We start from the raw sequence: 21745 nt of genomic DNA, 5'->3' as shown, positions 1-21745 counted from the left end.
TATGAATATGTCCTTTAATTATTATTTTTCTTAATAAATCTTTTTAAACTTTATTGTTTTTTTTTTACCTGCAGTATTTTCTCAACCTTTTGGAATTTCTGTTAAGAATCTTATAATATGAGGTCGCGACCACACGTTGACAAACACTGCTCTAGAGTATAAATCGTCGAAATATCCTTAAAAAACAGGTAAAAAGAACCAAACCTCTTGATCAGATGCTCTAAAACCCATTAAAAAGTATTACAATTATAAAACTTCACTTATGTGAATTTAAATTTAGAAAAAATTATTTGTCAGTCTTTCATAGATTGGTCCTGATTAACTGCAGTACTGATTTAGTTTGGTAAAAGTGCCACACTACTCTATAACTATTCCTAACTAGGTTTTTTTTGAAGATTTTTATCAGATAGAAATAAAACTAGTTTTTTGTTTAAATATTCCTGTAAAAATATCTTTACAAGATAACATCGTTCGTTTTTAAACTTTTTTTTTCGAAGATCATTCTTGTCCTCTTTATTTATTATGTCCACTTTCTTCTGCTAAAAAGTTTACCTTAATTTTTGCAAAAAAATTTGTTTGGGTTCAAAATTGTTGCTTAAAATATAAGAACTAGTATTAGTTCCGAATTAGTTTATTTTCTAACGTTTCATGTAGAGTCATTAGTTTTTTATTTAATGAAATACTATTTTTTCAAATATTTTAAGTTTTGAAAATTGCTTTTAGAACAAAATGTTCCTTTTCATGACGATCATAATAAAGATTTTGTGATAATTTCTTAATCTGAAATATAATGCCCACTCAATTCTATTGAATTTTCATGAAACATGGCTAGTGTTTTCCAGTGAAGGGAAAAAGCTTAAGATTTAGTCATTCAATTTTTAATACTGATATGGACTCATGTGGTTTGCTACCATGACTTTTCATGATATCCATTCTATGTTTAAATTTAAGTTTAGAAGTTTTCGATTTCCTTTACTGATATCAGAACATTTGGTAAAGCTTATAATTTCGAAACACTGTCAATCTTTAAAAAGTACGTAACCTATAACATAATTTCAAACAAATGTCTTCAGCTGAAATATTATACTATTCTATTTCGATAATATTGATTCGCTCTTCGATTAGTTGACTCCACTTATGGAAAGTGTGCTATGTAAATATTAGTAATAAAAATGATTTAATGTTTATTTGTATGGAATCTTCTTCATGAAAGCACATTTAGCCGCAAATTAATTTATTTGGTGTTTAAATCTTAATAAAAATGAATGTATTATGTATGTACGTGTGTGTGTTTTTGATAATTTAAGTGTTAATAAAAGAAAACATATCAAAAAAATTGCAGCATTGTGTAATTAATGTTAAGAATCTTCACTATGAGTCCATAAAACCCCCCTAAATATATAGACAAAAAAATAAGAAAAATACCAAGATGGAAATTAAAAAGGAATATGAATTAAAAAGAAATAACCAAAAACAAACAAAATTTAATATTTAAAACATTTCACCGAAGCGTCATATATTTATTGCAATGAAAATTGTTTATTTATTTTGTTTTTGAAACTTTTTTTTGATTATAATTAACTATAGTCTATAATTTCAAATTTTATATTTTACAATTCCTAACTCTTTATGCATATAAATGACCGCATTTATAAATTTATTAAACAAAAAATGTGAAGGAAAGAGGAGATAAGCATAAAAGAAATTACAAGATATTAATCTTAATTAAATCAAAAAAATAAGAAAAAAAAATGTTGAAGCTCTGCAAAATATACTTTTTACATTTCTTGCAAATTATTTTTTTTTTTGTTTTAAATACAAAATCAAGAAATTATCAATTAAAAGTTACAAATCATAAATACTTAATTATAACTGGTATAATATGTATTAGTATAAAGATATATTATAAGGTTTAACAAAATCATGAATAATATTTTTTTGTTTTATAAAATATTTAAATATTTGTTTTTAAACAAAATCAAAAAGTTCTCGCTTTTAAACACAATAATAATTAAGGGTTAGTATACAAAGAAATCACAACGAATAATTTATAATTTTAGGGTTTTTGATTTATTGAATTTAAATTTACAACTAAGTGTTAGTTTTAACAACAAAAAATATATTTCAACTTAAAAATAAATGTTTTATTTTGTTTTATTGAAAACTTAATTTGAAAAAAAAAACGGAAGAAAATAAAATTACAACAACAAATTAATGTGAGACTTGCTTGACTGCCAGTCATGTGGTGTTGTGTGCAAATATAGCTAAGATATAAAACATTTTGCTTTTGAATATGCTTCAAAATACCCATAACATCAAAACACACTTAATGAACACCGCAAATCTAGACACATTTCCGTTTTTTTAGATATTGTTTTTTGTATTCAAAAATTTGAATGAAGTAAGTAGTTTTTTTTTTAGTTTTTTTTTTTTTTTTTTAAATTAAAATAGCAAACTTTATTATGAATTTCTGTGTTTTTAGAATACTTTTGATGTTTTATTTTATACTTTCAAACATTTGTAATTTGTGAAACATAGAGAAGTTGAGTGTTAGGTATGTAACGTCGATTTACCTCCAGATCCATGGCTCGTTGTTGGGGTTGACCTTGATTACCCATGCCGCCACCACCGGCGTTTCCCATGCCAAGGGGAACACCTCCGACGCTACCACCCCCGCCATATTGTAGCATATCCCCACCCAGCGTATGACGTCTGGGATCTTCGCGGCGGGCGTTACGTCGTCTATCGTCGGATACTGAAAATAAAAATACAAAAATGTAAATAACTAAATAATATTTTTAATTTTATTGCTTAATATATTCTTTAAAAGTTCCAAAATCTTTAACACAAAAAGCAAGAACTCGATTTGAAAATAAATGTTTTAATATGTTTTGTTATTTTATTAATAATGTGACAAAAATGTTTCAAAAAATAAAATATTAACTGTTTTTTGTTTTTCTAAAAAGATCCAACTATCTAAATGTGATAAAATGTTTTCCGAATAACTTTTAATCCTTCACCAAAAAACAAAAAATTGCCCCTATTATTATAGCAATTAACAGATTTCTTATTACCCGAAATTAGAAAACCCTGGCGAAGATACAGAATGAAAATACTGGGATGAGGGAAATCCGTTATAAAGGCTCTCCCAATCATCTCCATGTATGTCTTTATTAATGGAAAACAACGTTTGGTTTAAGTGGATGCCAATAAAATGTTCATAGACATTTTTCATTGTCTTGGGCAGTGGCTCATGTGGTGTTTGAATTGTTTTAGGATTATTCAGTCAGTTCTTCAAGGTTTCTAACAAAAACGAGCCCAAAAGGGTAAATGTCAGCTCCGAAGCAGCCAAATGACATCCCCAAGATGGCTGGTAACACGATTTTCGGAATTTGGCATTGTCATGTGGAATGGCGTAACATCATGTGTCAACATAAGGTTTTCCCAATTTATGTCTTCAATTTCAGTAAAAATAAAATTCGCTTAACATCACATTATCATTTTCAAAGAAAAGTTAAACAATGATGCCACTATTCCGCAGTCTGCTAAGCCGTCACTCTAAGTGGATGTATTGGTTTCTCGACAGTAAACAATATTTTTGACGAACACAGATGTATAAATAATGTGGTAAAGGTGCTCCCGACATGAAACGCAAATTGTCAGAAAAGATTATTCTTCAAACAAAATAGCTATATAATTCAAGCATTGAGCGCATTAGTTGTGTGCCCTAAGTTGCTGAGGTAATTAAAACTTGTAAGAACTAACACTGGACAACAAGGTAATGTAGGCAGCAATCACTTTTTTAAATTTTGTTGATGTCTTTAATTCGAATCCGACTTTAAAATCAATCTATCACATCAGGTTTTTTAGGAACAACAATTAATAACTCGAAAAAAAACTTATATTAGACTTTGTGAGGCTAAGTAAATTCATGAAATAGTTTTTTTTTTCAATGCATATAATTTGTGATAATTTTCTAAAACTACAATTCATTATTTAATGTCATTTTAAAAACATTTTAAAATCTTATTTATTTTTCAAAAAATTCTCATTTTCAAAAATCTTTATCTGGTATACTAAGCTTAAAATAACACAGAAGCATTACCCGTGTTTTGTTAGAAAATCTATTTATAGTATAAAAGGATTTTACACGAATAACAAAAACAATATCCATAGTAAGAATACTTGCGATAAAAGTTAGAGCAGAATCTTACTAGAATCGTTCTCAAATGTTGCTACGATTGATATTTAATTTGTGTCTCGATAGCTTTGTTCGTTGAGTAGGTGTGCATTTGGAATCCTTTGTTTTCCATTTGCGAAAAAAAATCAAATCTGTTACTGTTGATATTATTTAGTTTTGGTAATGAAAATAGACTAACTTGGCTTATTTTGCAAGAATAGAAAAGATAATTAGGTAGATGGTGATTCGATGTTTCTATGAAGTACAAGTGAGATAGTTTGATTCGTGTTAAACAATGAAGAACTGAATAGTTTAGCAACATATAAGCATACGCAACCTACTCCATGTGCAATTTTTTTTTTTAATTTGTAAAACTATATTTTTGTACAGAAACATGCAAATAAACAGACAATAATACATTATCTGCAGAAACCAACTCCTCCACACAGGTTTTTCTTCACAAATTTTGAATAGACTCCGATCCCCGACCGGAATCGAGTAAATCAAGCTCATTTCAATTCTATTCAGTTATAAAAAGAATTGAGGTGATCTAAAAGCTCGCTTCCAGTTTAACATTCACCTCATTTGGGTGCGGGCCACAGAGACATTCCGTAAAATTGCAAAGCCGATGAGCTCGCCAAAAATGGAACACTTCTGCCTTATGTTAGACAAAAACATAACATAGGAACACCACTTGCTACATGCAAATATCTTCTCAAGCAATATGATCTAGAAACAACAAATGCTAGATGGTCACAAAGTACCACCTGCCTGGCAACCAAGCAAATATGGCCAAGTATTGACTTAAAACGGTCAAAAAGCTTGATATCACTGAGCAGACAAAGTGTAAGCTCTAAAATTGGAGTAATAACGGGACACTACCTCATAGGAAGACATGCTCTGAGGCTAGGGGTCTACACAAATGACTTCTGTAGAACCTGTATGGACGAGGAGGAAGAGGAAACAGTCCAACACCTTCTATGTACATGTCCAGCACTCTCCATTAAAAGGAATTACTTTCTCGGTAATCCCTTCTTCGATAACACCAGTGAACTGGCAACGATTGACACTAAAAGTCTCTCTAACTTTATTAAAAGTACAAAATTAAATTAAATTGGGTGGCGCAACAGTCCGTTGTGAACCAGGGCCTAGTGACTTACAACTCGCAACCATTCCTGTGTGCGAATACTGTTGTCAGGAATGGAAGGGACCTACAATTTTAGGCCGAGTCCGAACGGCTTATTTGAGAAAACACTTTTTCATGACAGGAATTACTCTTGAAGAAATTGTCAATTCCTCGCAAGAGGCAGTACCTGCGAAAATTAATTTTTTAAATTAAGGTGGCACAGGCAGGGATTGAACCCAAGACCTCTTGCATGACAGTCCAACGCACTAACCATTATGCCACGGGTACTACAAAAAGTACAAAATGGTTTGTTTAAATTCATTACTCTCCCATGGGTAACCCCATTAGTGGTATCACAATGGACCCTTGAGGTCTACGTGCGTCAATGACATCTGGACAGCCACTCCAACCTAACCTAACCTAAAGCTCGCTTCATGTTAATCTGGTAGTCTACGAACAAACCCCCTTCTTGAAGCTTTTCGAAATTTACAATGCAAATTAGCTCCAAAACGAACTATGCAAAAACATACAAAAATTACATTCAATGAAGACCCATAAGTTACCCCATATCAAAACTAATAAGAATTTACGAAAACATGATCTTTAACTGTTTATAGAAGAAACAGATTTGTACTTTGCGAAGTCCTCATTCAATTTATTGTTTAGGGATATGATATATTACAACTTAGTCTTAAAAACACCGTGTTTGGTGGTCTTAAGAGTTTTTAAAATGGTATAAAAATGTATTATGTAAAATCTTAAATAATAATAGAAAACTCGGTCTGACAGAAACCCGAGATAGTGCACATTAAACCAGCATCAAAATTGTCAAAAAATTTAAATACCTAGGTTTCGTTATTTTGAATTATTTTAATATCAGTGCCCATATATAAAAGAAAAACTGGATATAGCCAAGTCAGCAATTAATTTAATGTGGTTACCATTTTTTCCGTAGTATTTTGTGCAAGAAACGTCCATTTTCAAAGTGTTTAACGCCGAAAATAACACCTGTTTCTGCTTTCACAAAGAAGTCTACTGATTTTAATGGATGGATGATATTAAAAAAATACAAGAAAAATTTCTTAAAAAAAATATTGAATTAACCCTCGAATATTTCAAACTATGCTATCTATGTTGGGGAGTCACACTGATTTCCGTGTATATGTAGGGATGCTATATGCTTGTCTGCAATCTGGAAGGAAGAAGCGTTTACTTGCACCTCCACATGGTGGCTTCTGGTGAACAAGTTAGAGAAATCAGTGTAGCTCGATGATGAATGATACTGATCAATTCATAATTGTTGCAAAATTCACAGCACTGAGAAAATTCTCAACTTGTGAGCGAACGCACGAAGCTACGGTTTACTTCCTTCCTAAGATTAAATCTTACGAAAGATGGTAAACACAGGACTGTCGTCCTACACCTGGGGTAGGGGTTGACTTATTAATACAAATTATAAATACCCAATAAGTATCACTAAACAAATCGAATAAGTATTGCTATCGATATTTAAAGTCTGAAGTGGAATTCATAATTTTTAGGAATGATATACATTGCAGACAAAAGCTCGGCGGATTGCATTCCACAAGATTTCGGGCGACCACTTCTACGGTTATCTTCCCTGGATGTCTCTTCATCAAAGACTAAATCATCATTCCACTGAAGATGTGGTACCACGGGATATGTTGTAGTTTAAGCTTCCTGGTTAATTCCAGGAACATAAGTTAGGATGGCTTCCTTGTGAGAGTATCGTGGGGGCTGTGGTTTATCCTATATGCATAGGGTATTGATTTTTTATTACTCAAAAAATCAATATATAGATAGATTAAGCCAATGCCAAAAGTTAAGAAGGATGTGAACTTGTTATGTCTTGGTAACTTAGAAAAAGGAACTCGATCAAATCATTTCGAAAAATATGAGAGAGTAAATCTTTGCGTAAATCCTTTTGGTTAATTTTAAAAACTAAGCGAATATACAATGTAAAAACTGGTATGATCGTTTATTTAAAGCCCGAACAGAAATTGCAATAAATTCGCAGACTTTATTTACATAAAAGTTATATTTCGTATGACAAATTTTTCAAATGTTATCAATGAAGAGTATGTCTGGAAGTTGCTGTAAATCCCTGTATTAAAGATCCTGATTTTTTTTTATATATTAAGCGCAGACTCAAAGGGATATAACAACCCTTGTTATGTAGACACAGTGTGAGCACTAGGAAAGGGAGAGAGGGTTTTGAATTCCTCAATATTGCAATGGCTAGGAAAGACAGAGTGTGGTTAGGAATTCCACATTCACGTAGTACGGCTAAAGAACGAATCTCTGTACTTGACAGTACGACCAAAGTTGGGCTCGAGGGTATACTAATGAACATTTTTAGAAGCGTGAGTATTACGGTTGAACTGTTTAAGGCGAGGAATGCAACTGGCTATTTTTCTAGAGCATAAACCGTTAAAATAACGGTAAAAAAGGGTAAGACAAGAAACATTACGACAAAGTTCAAGCGACGTAAATGATCCGATGATGGTTTTATCACCAATCAATGTAAATACCCTACCTTCAATACTTTCCAAGACGCTTAAAACCTTAGAAACTCAAACATCTTTGGCGACATTTTGGCAACTTTTGCGTATGTGATCGTTTCACAAAAGGTGGTGGGTGATACACATACCGAGAATATCGAGATGTTCAATCTCCTCGATGCAAGTGCAATCTATAGATAATGGCAAACATTGGGTTTTCGAAGCATTAAATTCCACGCTGTTTTTTATTAACTATTGTATAACGCTGTTTAGGTCAGAATTTAACGAGCTTATTATACTTTGTAGTTGCAGTTAAACGTCCGAAGAAGAGAGATGTGATTCTGAAAACGAACATGAAAAGCTTAGAGTACTAACGTCAGCGAAACAATGTATTGGATTAGTAGTTGCAGACAGGAAATCATTAATACAAATGAGAAAAAGGGTTGGAGATAGAACAGAGCCCTGGGGCACACCAGCATTTATTTTGTGGTTTTCGGACTTGAATCCATCCAATACTACTTGTATTGAACGATCCGAAAGATTATTACTAATCCAATGAAGAAGAGATTCATGAAAACCGAAAGCACACATTTTCGATAAGAGAGCCTGATGCCAAACCCTTTCAAATGCCTTTGAAATATCAAGTGCAATAATCTTACTTTCTCCAAAGAGATGTAAAGATTTGCACCACTGTTCGGTGAGATAAAATGTTTATTTGTATTAATTGTTAAAAATGTAACATTACTGTTGAACCGCTTAAATATTTTCAAATAACAAAAATCGTGTCCAAAAAATCTAACAACCTTTTCGAAAATTGTACGATTATATTTTCTAATTCAAATAAGAATTACACATAGTATAACGTATACATATAACGATGAACAAAATTAAAAACTATTTACCAGTTCAAATTAGGCACTACTTAACAAGTTTTGAAATCAGAATGAAAACTATTTCTGAAAATATCGAATAATTAATAAAAAAAAGTCAAATAAAAACGATTATAACTAAAAAACAAGTAGTTTTTTGAAAATTAAATTTACGTTTGGAAAATTAAATTTACGTTTTAAAAACTAATAAAAGAAGATTAAAAAACTAATGATGATAAGAATATAGCTTGATAACAAGCATATATGCAAAACAGTCAATTTTTTTTTATATTTTTGTTCACAGAATAAGTAGAAGATTGAAATTTTCCTATTTTCTTCTTTTTGTTTAATTTTTTTAATTATTAAAACTTTACTTCCTACTTAAATTTTTAATATATATTGCTTTAATATGCCTACAAATTTTAAATTTACTGAACTTCGTAATTTCTAAATGTAATTTTTGCAGAAAGCGACCGACGGTTTAATACAAAATTGTACGTATTATATTATTTTTTTATCAACAATAAAGATGTAAAAAGAAAAAAAATGAAAGGCGTAACCAGCGTACACCAGCTTTCGGTGTAAAAGTAGGCTATGCTTCACCCTGTACTTTGACTAACAATATGACATAGTCCTCATTTTATTCACTAAATATTTAAAGTTAAAAAATTAAAAAAAACATAGATATGAGTGCGTAGCGTATATTCCTTAAAAAAAAACAAGAAAAAGGTGTTACTGAATTGTTATATAATTCTCTAATAAAAACAAAAAGCTGTGCTCACTGTGTGGATAAAACAAAATATAAACTCCAACCACAGATAATAAATATTATTTTATTTTATTTATTATCTGTGCTTCAACTTTCATTTTTTATTCAATATGTCAAAAAAACCCGCCCCCAAAAACATGAACTTTTAAAAATACATCATTTAACTACGCATATCTATAATGTCATTGCCAATGAAATTAAAAATGACATCAACGATTTGAAAGAAACAAAATATTACTTTCCATATCAACCATCTCCGAGCCTCATAAAATGAAAGATACTAAATCACATAATATTCGTTCGCTTTCAATATCTCAAGCCCGAGACTCACACAATGTGACACAACAAACAATCAGTTACAGTATCTCTCAGGGTGACCCAAATTTTAATTGTTCCGTGCATTGCCCTGTCGACACATTAATTAAACGCCTTTTCTCTCTGAAGACACACAAATAAATTGTGATATATGATTATGTAGCTACCTATAATTATAGATACAAGTTATTTTTTATAGTGCAAGATACATTTTTGAGTGTAAATGGAAAGTTTTAATGGTCAATTATGTTTGACATTTGATGTTTGAACTGTCATACTCTTGACATATAGCGTTTAACTTAGTGGGGAGTACAAAATTATCTCGAAATTGGAGTTTATCTTGATATTTTTTTTGATTGTTTGTTAAAAATAACCATGAGAGCAGCCGGCCAAAATCAACAACTTGATCCGGCTACGTATACGTTATGTCATTGCCTGTCAAAAGTTACCCTTCAAAAAAATTCAAATGAATTTTGCGTCACAAATGGAACTGAAAACTATAAATAAGGCACAACCTCATACCGGAAATTCTGAAAATTAAAAATTTGACAGGAATGTATCTAAATTATTTATGTATCTAGAACTCGAATCTTGATTTGGATATTTTGTATCTTTTTGTAGCTAGTGGAGGAGGCAACGATTTGAAAAAGTTTCAAGAGCAATTTATTTATAATTGTTTTTTCTTTAAAATTTTGAGGTAGATCGTGGAATAGTATTTTAAATATAAATTCTGCTTGCATATGGATGTATGTCCGTATACAGGCGCCGCCGCCGCTAGATTGTATTTGTCTTGGCATCAGTGTTAAACGTGAGGACAGTAAAAAAAGTACGCAAAGTTTTGGTCATGATGTTTAAGCCTTCTGGTTTTGAATTCACAAATTAAAAATTTTTTGGCATGAGTCCATAAGATTACTTTTAAAAATGTGCTTGAAGAGAAATTTATGACGTTAAAGAGAACAACAAATTCAATGCGAATACAACTGTTTATGGGAATGACTTCATATATAACACTTGATCTCGAGATCTTGAGAAGAAGGGAAGTAGGGATATTAAATATAAATCAAAAACTATATTCTGTTTTTTTTTTTATAAGTGCTAAAAGTTGAACATTATAGAAATGAACAGAGCTTAAAAAGTTAAAAGTGTTTGTAATATTAGATTGTTCTGTATTTCGAATGTATTATTTTGTCAGACAGAACAAAATAAATGCTCTTAAAAGAAGTAACAGATTGTTTAAATAAACAAGCATACACAATAAATTAGGTGGCGCAACAGTCCATGAAGAACCAGGGCCTAGTGACTTACAACTCTCAACCATTCCTGTGTGCGAGTAATGTTGTCAGTTTATATGCCAAATCCGAACGGCTAATTTGAGAAACCACTTTTTCATGACGGGTACTACTACAAGCATACGATTTTAAATTTTAAGACGTTTTTTACTGTAATAGGTATCCAATACATTTTAGTAATAAAACCCGCATTTGGTAAAAAATAAAAAAGGATCTTGGTAGTTCAAACGCTGTTAAAATATTTGAAAATTTACAATGCAGACAAATGAGAAATTTTGAAAATCAGAAAAATATAGAAAATATAGAGTGTTTCGGATTGTGTTTCTTATAGCTATTTTTTGTTTTCAGAACAAAGACCCTAGAAAATTCTTCTTTTGTTTCTAGAGCTCATATGACTGGATTATTATTCTACAGTTACCTGCGCTATGTCAAACAGGTATGGATGGAATAGCGCAATAAGATGATTTGACTTGAGAAACAATACTTAAGTCTATTAGATAGATAACTTGGGGTACAACACCAATACTTGAAGAAAGCTTAAAGGTTACAACTACAAATTTTACGAGCCTGAAACAGGACATGATCGATTTGGTCAAGCAGGTTAAAAACAAACCGAGCAGTTGCATTAAATGCTAGCTTTAATTTCTGAGCCGAATGAGAGTCAAGGTCTGCAGCTCGGAGCTTGCACCCATTCGTATTAATAGGTAGAACAAGTGGCTAAGCTAACGTTAAATTAGTATGAGTGGGTAGAATTGATCATACGATATAACAGAAAGTCATCTGAGCGAGGCATAAATCTTTGACACAACGGTATCGACGTTGGTGTCCCAAGTTAGTCTATTGTTAAAGATCAATTTAAAGTTTTTTACTTGTGTAACATAATCAATTATAAAATTAATTTATATTGCGGAGGGAAAATTTTCAGATTTGAGTTTTCTATTCGATATTGGACGAGCTTTGGTTTCTTCTGGATGGAGGAACACCAGTATGAACCATACTTACCATTACAAGATATAGTTTGCATACGATTTCTCAGATATGGATAAATAAGGGTTTTAGTTGTGTTAGAGAAGTTAAAGTAAGAAGTCTGGTTATCACTGAGAAGATTATAATAACCGAAATCTAATGCAAGTCAAGTAAGTATCAAAGTAGTACATTTTTTGTCAAAAGCCTTTCTATGTCATTGGACACAATAAGCAAAGCTGAAACGCAACTATGTAAGGACCAGAATCGTGACTGCAGAGGTTTCAAGAATTATGTGTCTTTAATATAATATTGTAATTGGTTACTTTTAAGAGTTTCAAAAGTCTTAGATAAAAAAGGAAGGATAGATACGGGTCTGTACTAGTTGTTTTACTTATTTAGGAATAGGGATAAATTGGGACATCTTCCAAGAAGTGGGATATGTAAAGGTCATTTAATTTGTGTTGAAGATGTAAGTTTCGTGAGGAATAAGAATAGGTACGAGGATAAAAATTGTTACGTCTGGTGCATTTCGATTTTATAGAAAGGATTTGTTTTCCTATTTGATACACATATACCGCACTTACCGAATATGCGTCTATGCTATCTCTCTCCGCAATTCTTGAGAACACACAACTAAATTGGGTTTGGGAAGTAGAAAATTTACGAATCATATCCCCCAAATCAATATTGACATCAGAAATTAAGACATCTTTTTTAAGACAACATCTTTCCAAAAAAAACTTTGAGGACTGATTTGAGTTAAAAATTATTATAAAAAATTTCGCTGGTTTTTTCAAGCTCGTGAAATGAATACGTGACCGTTTAAGCTTGCAAATTATTTTTGGACAAATAAAACGTCTCCAACTATGGTAGAACACATCTTTTATCTTATTGCATTAAGTTTATCATTAGGGAAAGAGAGAAAACCTTGTGATTTTCATAAAGCGAGCTTTTAATGGAACATTTTTATCTAAAAGATAAAATTGAAAATTGAAGTTTGTTTAACTACAGATTAAAGTTACATTTATTGATAAATAATCCTTTAATAAATAATCAACATTGATCTTACGAAAGTCATGATAAGAGGAGGAATTTTTAGATTTTTTTTTTTCGAAACCTAAGTCAAGGTTTGTGAAAACAAGGTTATGATATGAAAAGACAGGGATAAGTAACTGACTCCTAGAGAATTCATTGATATTTTCAAATAGTTTTATGAATGTTAAAGAAGATTTATATTTAAATCTGCACAACTGAACAATTCAGGTACACGAGAGGACTTTTCTTCTACAATCGGTGTAATCAGTCGAGAATAAGCTACACGTGGTGGCATGTAAAAAGAACCGGCAATGCATTTATTATCAACCTCAAAAATATCTATAAAATAGTAGTCATCCGATTTTAAGGCCGAGATAATTTCCACATGAGTTATAAGTAAAAAATCAGAAAAAATCTCTTGATTACAAAACAGTTTTAACTTCAAATAGAAAGTTATTGTTATGGGTCCTATTTGTCAAATTAAAAATGTTGACATTTCTCGACGTTTCAAGGTCCCTATAGCCGAAATAAAAGATGTTTAGAAAGATGCCTGTGTGTACGTACGATCGTACGTTCGCTACGTTTTTTCGTCGTCCATGGCTCAAGAACCAGTAGAGATATCGACTTCAAATAAATTTTGTTACACAGATAATAATGCAGTAAGTGCTCTCAAGAAAGTTGCGTGGATGGTCTTATTTACCATAGCAGTTTAAAAAAATGTGAACATTTTGGTTAACCGGAAATACCTCACGAACCAAAAACGCTAGAGACTTACATTAAATTTTATATTATATATTGTAACGTGATACCAAACCAGTATATTTTTGGAAAAAATCCAATTAACGGTTTTATTTTTTAAAAAGCGAAAAAAACAAACAAACAATTTCATCTTTAAAACAATTTTGTGCAAAGATTTCCAAACTTTAACATATTGACTTTAAACTACTTTTATCTTTTAAAATATATTGTTGTCAACATCAGACAAATTTTGAGAAAAACCAAATTGACAGTTTTTTTACAAAAAATAAAAACCTAAAAGTAAAACTTGGTAAACATTTACTTTAGAAAATAGCTTTACAAAAATTAAAAATATTGTCTTCAAACTTTTTTTATTTCACAAAAAATATTGTTTTCGATATTCAGTTCATTTTTTTTTTTTAAATCCAACCGTCCGTCTTTTTTCATAAAAAATTAAATCTATAAAATATAGTACGCAAATTTGGTAAAAATGTATGATCGATTCTTGATATTTCTCGAATTAATTTAATTCATCCAATTTGTAAAAAAATAAAAATTGTGAAATTGGTAAAAATTTGTTTTCGACTAAAAATCTATTCAGCAGAATTAGATTTTCAAACTTAACTATGTACTTATATGAAAAACTTTGTTGGTAAATTTAAAATGTTTAAGAATAATTCAACTGACAACTTTTTTAACCCAACACGAAAACCTACAAACTTTTAAGCAAGACAAATCGACAGACGGGATTGGAAGTTATCAGTGTGGGTCGCATTCCAGCCTCTTTTCAGCCGTATTTTCGAGTTATGGTTTATTATCAAATTTAATTTTGTTTTCTTGTTTCTAATTGTCCTGTTTTTCCACTGGAAGAATGTTTCCCTCTATTAGCTTATGCAAAAATTGTTTTTATTGATTATTCAATCACAGCTTCAGGGTTAACACACATGTAGTCTTTGTTTTTACTTCATTTTGACATTTGGGCAGAAGCGGTTTCCTTATTGCCTACTTTGTGCTTCAATTATAACCTAACTATACGTTTCTACTCAGATTCGAGATCATCCGTCAAGCCTTACTGATCTTCAATAAATACACAGATTGTAAAATAATACTCACAATCCTCATTGCATGTCGAGGCTGACCGCAAGAACAAGATGAAAAATGTTAACAACAGTAACACAGTAATGGTAATATGTCATTTAGTTACGTCGCGTCGTCGTCATCACAATCACAACATGTCACATTTTTGTCATGAAACTTGAATCAATAAATAAATTTATTATGTAGTGTTTTGAATAAACAACAAAGAAATTTCTTCGATTTCTTTAATTTATCAAAACACTATCAATTCAAAGTAATTTAAATTAAATAATACTCTTCTCAAATTAAAAACAATTTATATGCCTTTATATTTAAATAAAGCAGATGTTGAGTTCAATAAATAAACCATAAGACATCACATCATGTGGAAAAAGCAGGGCTATAGCAAAATAAGTATTCGTCAAAAATCAATAGATTTTTACAGAAACAAGATGCACTATAAAAAAAAAGAAAAGGCGCACATATTTCCATAGTACCAATATTCCAATATGGGTGGCGGAAATGCAACCCGCATAAATTATCCGTATCCGTATAAATAAAAACAATCGAGTAATTTATTCCAAAACTAAAAAGTTCATATGGATGAGCTTGAGTAGGTTTCGTATTTTATTGTTGTTGCTGTTAATGTTTTCTTTTTTGTTTCTTACCTCTCTCCCAGGAATCCTTTATCCTCTGTTCAAGCTGTTTGTTTATCCCGTTTGCGTATAAATAAAAAAGATTCCACTCAGACATTAAAGCCAAAATAAACAAAAACCCCTAATTGATTTTTATCGTATAGAGAAGTTCGCGTACAGACAGACTGCTTATGGAAGAGAGGTGATGGGTGTCAGAAATGCACTAAAATTTTTGAACTTTTTCTGGATAAATTATGAAACCGCACGGAAAAAAGGTGGTTCCCGTATGTTGCACTCAACACTGTTTAGAACTTACACGAACAGATTGCTTTCGAAAGGGAAAACTTCAAACTCGTTAGGACGGACGAACATTTAACATTCACTGTAAACAATTTAGGGTTCCTAAAATACGTTTTGTTCGGTTTTTGGGGATTTTCACTTTTCCAGTGAAAACGGGAAACGTGAGGAATTCTTTGAAGCTTAATCTTAATGCCTTTGAATTGAAATAAATAAATAGGCGAATAATTTGTAGTAAATTATTATGAGATAAACATCACGGTTCGCGGGTAATTTTTTCTGAACGTGAAAAGTAGAACGCGGCGAGAACAAAAAAGACGACCACTAGACGATCCGAGCGCGTAAATGAAACTGAGTTTTCTGACTTTTTAATAACAAATTAGGAGCACTGAAAGTATCTATAGATACAGTCAAAGCCAAGCCAACTTGAGGGCAGTTTTATGGGATGCGGGTGGTTCCGAATCCAAAATCCGAACTATACTCGAGAGTTGAGATCTTTTTAGATCGACGACGACGATGACGACGACCAGATGTGTATAGGGATTCTTTGGTTGTTAGTTGTTGTATCTTTGCTATCGTTGTGTTATATATATAATTTTTTTGAACGCAATGGTTAATGAATGGATGGAAAAAAAAGAATTACATATTTTCCATCTGTGCCAGCTATTCTATAGGTTTTAATTTGCACAATTGAAGCTTTTATTCGGATGAGAATCTGGTGGTTGGAATTTTGATGCTGCGGTGCGAGATTGGGTTGGAGTTGTGAGAAATCTGCAGTTGCTGCAATTAAGATGATAATTATTACTATTATCATCATCATACTTAAGACTGTTACAGAAATATGTACGAGTGTGTGTGTAACGAAGGATGATGATGATTCAAAGCAAAAGAACTTTAATTGTGGCAGAGGGCTTCTGGCTGGATTGAAGTATATTTTCGATTAGTATGGACAAGTAGTGAAGAAATTCAGTGAACGATGGTGTTGTTAATATGAGCTGCTGATAACTTTTAATGCAACAGACAGAGTGGCATCATTTTCTTTTCGTTTGGAGAACGAAGTATGTACATACCGCAATTACAAAATATATAGTTCAATTATTATACTGATGCATTATTGAGCAAATAGATTTAAAAATCCCCTAACAACAAGGGAATGGTCTTATTATTCGATTTTTTTTAATTAAGCAATGCGTCTACAAAATTTGGAATATTTTATGATAAATTTTATCGATCACTATTCAATTAAGTTTGAACATTGTGTTCCATTAAAGGAAATCATAAAAATATTAGTTTTCAATGTGATGATTGTTTTTCAAGGTAAACATATTTTTTTATTAAGTTATGAATAATTATTCCGAAGCAGAATCTGAAAAAGTATCTTGCTGATATTTGGATTTTATCCATTCCAAAAACTTAAATAAAAATAAACATTTGCAAATGCTATTTAATATTTTCATAAAGATATGGGTTGTGTAGATCATATATCCGCTTCTTAAAATTCAAAACTTTGGTATAACTTTTTACTACGAAAAGAAGTAAGTTTCCGTACGCCAACCGTACTAAAGAAAGCCGGAAAGAGTTCAAACAAGCCAGGAAGGCCTACAACACGATATTCGACGGACCAAATTTCTACATGACCAAAAATTACGGCAAAAAAAAACTGCAATGTCCCAAAGACAGTCAAAATGTTTGGTCATTTGTAAAAATCATGAGGAATTCTTCCTCTTCTTCGGTTCCTACGCTCGTTGTCAATGACCTTTTATTAGCTCTTTAGAGAAAGCTAATCTCTGTGCTAGGCAGTTCGCCGCCAATTCTACGCTGCAAGTGAGTATTATCACTCCGCCTGTACTTGAGCGAGTGAGTGATTCTATGGGACCAATCTTGTTCTGCACTCGTACTGTGGGAAGAATCCTTAGAGATCTTAACACACATAAACCCGCTGGTCCGAAACTTCATTTATCCAGCCCATTCTTAAAAAGGCGAATCTTCCCCACCCTCTAATGACCGACTGATTGCACCGACGTCCCTTCATTCCAAAGTCATAGAAACGCGGATTATTTATCAGCTCAAGAAATATCTTGAAGATCAAAATCTTCTTAATGACCGTCAAAACGGCTTTTGAACCAATAGGTCCACTGGTGATCTCATGGTTCATCTTACCGAGTGGAGCAAATCTTTGCATCGCTTTGGAGAAAGTAAGATTGTTGCGCTAGACATTTCAAAAGCATTTGATAAGGTTTGGCATTAGACTCTTTTATCGAAAATGTGTGATTGCGGTTTTCATGAATCCCTGCTTCATTGGATTAGTAATTACCTTTCGGATTGTTCAATGGTAGTATTGGATGGATTCAAGTATGAAAACCATAAAATAAATGCTTGTGTGCCACAGGGCTGTGTTCTATCTCCTGTCTGCAACATCTAATCCAATACATTGTTTTGCCGACGATAGAACTCTTAGCTTTTCATATTCGTTTTCAGACTCACATCCCTTTTCTTCGGATGTGGAACTGCAACGACAAAATATGATTAGATCATTTAATTCCGACCTAAACAGTATTGTTCAATGGGGATTTAAAAAACGTGTGGATTTGATGCTTCGAAAACGCGATGCTGTCTTGTATCGTTAAAGCGAGCTGTACCCCCATTACCATGATCCATGGATGGCACTTGCATCAATGAGACTGAACACCTCGATATTTTCGGTATGTTAGTCACCAACCAACTTTTGTGGAATGATCACATACGCGATGTCACCAAAAATTCCGCAAGGTGCGATGCAAGAAATATATCATCCCTTTTTATCTGGCAGTTATCTACAAGACTTATATACGTCCAAAGTTTGAGTATATAACTCCCATCTCTGGGGTGGTGCTCATGCAGCTTACTTAAGCTTCTTGGATAGTATTGAACGTAGAGCATTTAAATTGACAGACTATAATATTATCATAAGTTCATTCAATTCGCTTTTACCCTCTCTCCTTTTCTTAGTGCTCACACTATATCTGCATAATAAGGGTAGTAATATCCCATTGAGTATGTGTTTATTATAAAAAAAATCGATTTTAAAACGACTGATTATTCGTAAGGTCTAAAATAACTGCATCAAAAAAAAAAGTTTAAAAGAAAATAATTTAATATTATTATAAACTGAAAGATTTTTTAAGAGTTTATGCAAGAAAAGAAAAACCTTATTATAATATTATTCATAGTAACTACCGTCTATTCAAGAAGACGAGGATAGGTATCAAAACATCTAAACTTCAAAGTAACTTATAATCACACCAAAAAAAAAACCAATGATGTGTTCCTTATTCGTATTTAAAAAGCAAACTTTAAAGATATGAAATAAAATCCATTTGGAATTATGAACATCTTCAATATTCCATCAAAAGCGAGTTGGTTATTTAAATAATGGATAACTTTTATTTATGGCAAAAAATAAAATTTAAGAAACAATCTAAATCTGAATAATGGATTTGTGAATACCTCGCAACAGGCTGAGACCATGTGAAAGAACTTTTAGGTTGAGTTCCGATTTGACATAAACCCTAATGCCACATGTGCATTGAACTATTCTTAAATAAAAAAAGATTATTACCTGAATCTATTTTACTACAGAAAGCTTGTGTCTCTATAACTTATTTAATCTAGATATGCATTTCTTTTAAATTCGCGAGCATATTGGTATAAGCGCATACAGACTTTATTTTACAAGACCAAACAAAAATAGATCTAAAGCAAAAGTTTGACAAAGAAGCATTTTTAAAAGCTTTCACAATTTTAAAATTAAATTATAAACCTTTTTAAAAAACACTAAGCTTTGAGCACAAGAGTATCGTGGATTTACATTAAACGTTAGAAACTCTTTTCAAACTATTTCTAAATATATAGAACGTTTTATGCTAGACGAATTGAGTAACTTATTTATTTTTTAAAGATTTCAAACAAAAGTTGTTCTAAAATACTACACTTTTGTGTGCAGGTGTCTTAATGGTTAGCCATATTTAAATTTAAATTATAGGAACAAATTCAAACCTTGCTTTATTTTTGCAGCATTTTTTATCAAGTCTTCTAATACAACTGCTATCAGCTGTTTTAAAATGATACGCCCAATGATCCCTTGATATCTATTTATATGATAACGTTTACACAAAGGCAGATCCAGACTTTTAATTAGGGTGGAAAATTTACTATAAAGACGAGTTTTTGGGAACCGCTTCAAAATGTTCTGTAACTGAATTTGACAAAATTATAATTACATATTTTATACCCTAACCTTATAAATTTACACAATAGAAAGATTAAAGTGACTATTTCGAGCTTTGAGTGCCACAATGGTTACAGGAAAAGTGGGGCACTCGATTCCGTTCGTCTGTCTCTTTATCCACGCCCTTACAACCCAACCATAGGGCCGATTAATAAAGGTTTTAAGCCAATTTTCGTTAGGTCTTTTTTCTGTTTTTTTTTTTTTTTTTTTAAATATCAGTAGTCCCCATGCAATTTTGTTGGCCAAAAATCGAAAATTCGAATTTTCTCATAAGCGAACCAATACACTATTAGTAAATTTTTTTAATTACTTCATAAGAGTAAAAAATCGTTAATTTGTTTTTAAGTTTCCTCAAGAAATAATGAACCTTAATATAATTTGATGATCAAAAATGTAAAATTTTCCTTTTTGGATTTTTAAAAATACTGCATTTATTTTTCAAAATTCGATATTTCAAAAATGGGTCAATATTCTGTATCGAAAATCTAATGAAAAACGTTTATTCATAATGTTTCCAACTGTTGTATAAATATGCCCTATTTAAGATCTAACACACAATAGTTAAATAAGGTTTAAGTTACATTTTATTACTACCATTTTCAGTTTGCTTACTCGTAGAATGGAGCTGATGTTGGTAGACATATTCCTTTTATTTTGATCAAAAAGCAGTCACAAAACTTAAAAATTGTACCTATAGAAAAAAATGCTTATTTCTTGAATTTAAAGAAATAGGTGTATTAGGGTACAAAATTTGTATACAAATTAAAAACAAACAAACTAAGTTTAAAAATAAGTCGGGGAGAAAATGTACTTTTTTTTTATTGAAACAATAATATTCACTTTTGCTCGACTTAAGTTATGTCTGAGCTAGATCAAGAATTGTTTAAAAGTTTTGTAATTCAAATTCATTGTATAACGGTCTTAATATATTGCTATAATTTTAGTTGCTTGCTCCCGACAACTATAGCTGCTTTACTCTTTACTGGCTGATAATTAGTTGCAGACCAGGACTAAAACTAAGGTTAGAACCAAGTAAAACTAAACCGTAATAGATTAATGTACAGTCAAAAAACCCAGGATAATCTTCTGATTACCCCGAGTGTTGACTGAGTCTGAGACTTTTCTCATTGCTATCTATTACATTATTATACAATACTCTGACAATTAAAATTAGAGGTTTTATGTTACTAACATTTGTGCATGTAACTTTTTTAAATCAACCTCTAAAATTCACGGACTACGGAACGGAATACGGCTCGAATTTTTATCTGGTCTTAAAAGAGCGATTGACCCCTCGTTGAGACAATTGATCGGTGAAAGGTAAAAGTTGTCATTAACACTGTCAGTGGTGTTAGATTCTATTAAGGATCTTATTAGTGTGTTTGAATGAGAGATTGTGCGCTCTATCCTTTTCAAAAATAGGTCTGATTGGTATTGCATCAGGGGTGTTACTTGTGTTGAATCGTAGATTGTTTTGTTGGAATACCATTTTTTATTTGGTTTTCTTAAAAGTCCCCAGCATCGTCGCATGATCTTTCTATCAAATTTCTCGAATTCTCTGGCAACTGTTTGTGATATGGTAAACCAAGTGCAGAATCCGAACGTAAGAATGGGTCTTATTAATGTGTAATACGAGTACATTGGAATGTTGGTGTTCTTT

General features: G+C 31.5%; 1 protein-coding gene across 14 annotated transcripts in view; it reads right to left on the bottom strand.

The window, feature by feature from the left end:
- The window catches only part of LOC129948589 (coiled-coil domain-containing protein CG32809), a 413266-nt gene that overhangs the window by 144635 nt on the left and 246886 nt on the right, over positions 1–21745 (bottom strand). For all 14 annotated transcript variants that reach the window (XM_056059705.1, XM_056059709.1, XM_056059713.1 and 11 more), the window contains one exon: positions 2574–2755. In XM_056059705.1, coding sequence (XP_055915680.1) covers positions 2574–2755 — 182 coding nt within the window. The remainder of the gene's footprint in view (positions 1–2573; positions 2756–21745) is intronic.

This window comes from Eupeodes corollae, chromosome 2, assembly GCF_945859685.1.
Source record: "Eupeodes corollae chromosome 2, idEupCoro1.1, whole genome shotgun sequence".
In the NCBI taxonomy this organism is placed as follows: Eukaryota; Metazoa; Arthropoda; class Insecta; order Diptera; family Syrphidae; genus Eupeodes; species Eupeodes corollae.
Note: the sequence above shows the minus strand (reverse complement) of the source record. Positions and strands in the feature narration are given on the sequence as shown.